Below are 3,207 nucleotides of genomic sequence, written 5' to 3'. Positions count from 1 at the left end.
CAGCGAAGCGAAGGAGCTGTCATACCTCAAGGACAACGTCGTGCCTTGTGCGGTCGGTGAGAGTATCGACACGCCCAGGCTAAGACAAATATTCTTCTACAGGCGTATATTTCGCGGGCGCAGATGGAAGACTTTGCGCTTGGCAATGATCTCAACTACGTGGCGCAACAGTCTGGACGTATCTGCAGAGCGCTGTTCATGATCGCGCTCAACAGGAGATGGGGACACCAGTGTCTGGTGCTTCTTACTCTAGCAAAGTCTATTGAGAGGCGTATCTGGCCATTCCAGCATCCCCTTCATCAGTTCGACTTGGTCAAGTCGGTTCTCAATCAGCTTGATGCTAAGGCAAATCTCACAATCGAGGCCATGCGAGACATGGATCCAGCGGAGATTGGTGGCCTTGTTCACAACCAGGCTGCTGGTAAAAACATCTCACGGATACTGAGCAACTTCCCTACGGTTAGCATTGAAGCAGAGATTGCTCCCCTGAACCGCGATGTGTTGCGGATCAGGCTGTTCATCACACCTGACTTCCGATGGAATGACCATGTCAATGGCACCTCCGAATCGTACTACATCTGGGTCGAGAACTCGGAAACATCCGAGATTTACCATCACGAATTCTTCATCCTGAGTCGCAGGAAGCTCAACGACGACCACGAACTCAACTTCACCATTCCCCTGTCTGATCCTCTCCCCACGCAGATCTATGTTCGGGCCGTGTCCGACAGGTGGCTCGGTGCTGAGACGGTGACACCAGTCTCATTCCAACACCTGATCCGTCCTGACACCGAGAGCTTCTATACCGATCTACTGAATCTACAACCGCTCTCTATCTCGGCGCTGAAGAATCCTGCCCTGGAGGAGATTTATGCGCAACGATTCCAATACTTCAACCCCATGCAGACGCAAATCTTCCACACGCTTTACAACACCCCCGCCAACGTCCTTCTCGGGTCCCCGACAGGCAGTGGCAAAACAGTGGCAGCCGAGCTCGCGATGTGGTGGGCTTTCAAGGAGCGTCCTGGATCCAAGGTCGTTTATATCGCGCCGATGAAGGCACTTGTTCGTGAACGAGTTAAGGATTGGGGCGCCCGGCTGGCCAAGCCTCTCGGGTTGAAGCTCGTCGAATTGACTGGTGAGTTCGTTGACTCTGTAGGCTGGAGCTCCTGCTGACAATGGATCTAGGTGACAACACTCCCGACACTCGCACCATCAAGGACGCCGATGTGATTATTACCACGCCCGAAAAGTGGGATGGTATCTCTCGTAGCTGGCAGACCCGTGGCTACGTCCGACAGGTCAGCTTGGTCATCATTGACGAGATTCACCTTCTCGCGGGTGATCGAGGTCCGATTCTGGAAATCATCGTTTCCCGAATGAACTACATTGCAGCTTCTACCAAGAACTCTGTCCGCCTACTGGGCATGTCGACAGCTTGCGCGAATGCTTCGGACCTGGGCAACTGGCTCGGCGTCAAGGAGGGCCTGTTCAACTTTCGACACTCTGTACGCCCTGTTCCCTTGGAGCTATACATTGACGGGTTCCCTGAGGTGCGGGGCTTCTGTCCGTTGATGCAGTCGATGAACAGACCGACATTTCTCGCTGTTAAGACTCACAGTCCTGACAAGCCTGTCATTGTCTTCGTGCCATCCCGAAGACAGACGCGCCTTACGGCCAAGGATCTCATCAATCTGTGTGGTATGGAGGACAACCCTCGGCGGTTCCTCCACATGGACGAAGAAGACCTGCAGTTGAATCTTACGAGGGTCAAGGACGAGGCTCTCAAGGAGGCCATCAGCTTCGGTATTGGCCTCCATCATGCTGGTCTGGTCGAGTCGGACCGACAGCTCGCCGAAGAGCTGTTCCTCAACAATAAGATCCAGATTCTCGTGGCGACGAGCACCCTCGCTTGGGGTGTCAATCTGCCAGCGCACCTGGTTGTCGTCAAAGGCACGCAGTTCTATGACGCCAAGATCGAGGGATACAAGGACATGGACCTTACGGATGTATTGCAGATGCTGGGACGCGCAGGACGTCCACAGTTCGACAATTCGGGCGTAGCTCGCATCTTCACGCAAAACGCCAAGAAGGACTTTTACAAGCACTTCCTTCATACTGGCTTTCCTGTCGAGTCGTCACTTCACACGGTGTTGGACAACCATTTGGGGTGCCGAAGTTTCGGCCGAGACCATTGTCACCAAGCAGGATGCGCTCGACTACCTCACATGGACCTTCTTCTTCCGTCGACTACACAAGAACCCATCATTCTACGGGCTGGAGATTTCGGCCGAAGATCATAATAGCACGGCGGCGCAACGTCTGGCCAACGACTTTATGATTGAGATGGTAGAGAAGTCGCTTGGCGAGCTCGCTAAGTCGAGCTGTGTCGAAGTGTACCCTAACGGCGACGTCGACTCAACACCACTCGGCAAGATCATGTCGTACTACTATCTCTCCCATCTGACGATCAGGCTTCTCGCCAAGTACGCGGCGCCGAACGCATCGTTCCTCGACGTGCTGTCGTGGATGTCCCGCGCAACCGAGTACGACGAGCTCCCCGTGCGTCACAACGAGGACCTCATCAACGCAGAACTCTCCCGAAATCTGCCCCTTCCTGCGACGGCCTTCAACATGCCCATGTGGGACCCGCACGTCAAGGCCTTCCTGTTGCTCCAGGCGCACTTTTCCCGCGTCAACCTGCCCATCAGCGATTACGTCGGCGATCAAACATCCGTTCTCGACCAGGCCATCCGTATCATCCAGGCATCGATCGACGTGCTCGCCGAGCTGGGCTACCTGTCGAGCTGCCTGCAAATGATGGCTCTCCTCCAGTCCGTAAAGTCCGCCCGATGGCCCACCGACCCCGCCGCCTCCATCCTGCCCGGCGTCGATGCCGAGTCGCCCGTCATCAAGGAGGCCGACCGCAAGCTGCCTCTCGCGGCCATCACGGCCCTTCCGCATGCGAAGCTCTCGCAGCTCGCGGCGCGTCTCGGCGTCTCCAGCTCGCAGCAGCCACGCTTCCTCAAAGCCGCCGCTGCCCTGCCAAACGTCAAGGTCTCCATCCCGGACATAACAGCACAGGGCGCCACCATCGAGCTGCGCCGGCTCAACGCCATCACCGAGCGCGAGGCGCGCATCTACGCGCCCCGCTTCCCCAAGCCGCAGACGGAAGGCTGGTTCGTCATCGTCGGCGACGTGGCCAAG

The 3,207-nt window shown here is 56.4% G+C and overlaps 1 protein-coding gene across 1 annotated transcript; it reads left to right on the top strand.

Annotated features, from left to right (window-relative positions):
* Positions 1 to 123: 123 nt before the first annotated feature.
* Positions 124 to 2,303, top strand: VDBG_05161 (ATP-dependent DNA helicase MER3; the record flags this gene model as incomplete). Its single annotated transcript, XM_003004002.1, has 2 exons — positions 124 to 1,138; positions 1,189 to 2,303. 2 exons carry the CDS (start codon positions 124 to 126, stop codon positions 2,301 to 2,303), a joined length of 2,130 nt encoding a protein of 709 aa, XP_003004048.1.
* Positions 2,304 to 3,207: the final 904 nt, after the last annotated feature.

Source organism: Verticillium alfalfae, genomic scaffold (assembly GCF_000150825.1).
Source record: "Verticillium alfalfae VaMs.102 supercont1.6 genomic scaffold, whole genome shotgun sequence".
NCBI classification, from domain to species: Eukaryota; Fungi; Ascomycota; class Sordariomycetes; order Glomerellales; family Plectosphaerellaceae; genus Verticillium; species Verticillium alfalfae.
Note: the sequence above shows the minus strand (reverse complement) of the source record. Positions and strands in the feature narration are given on the sequence as shown.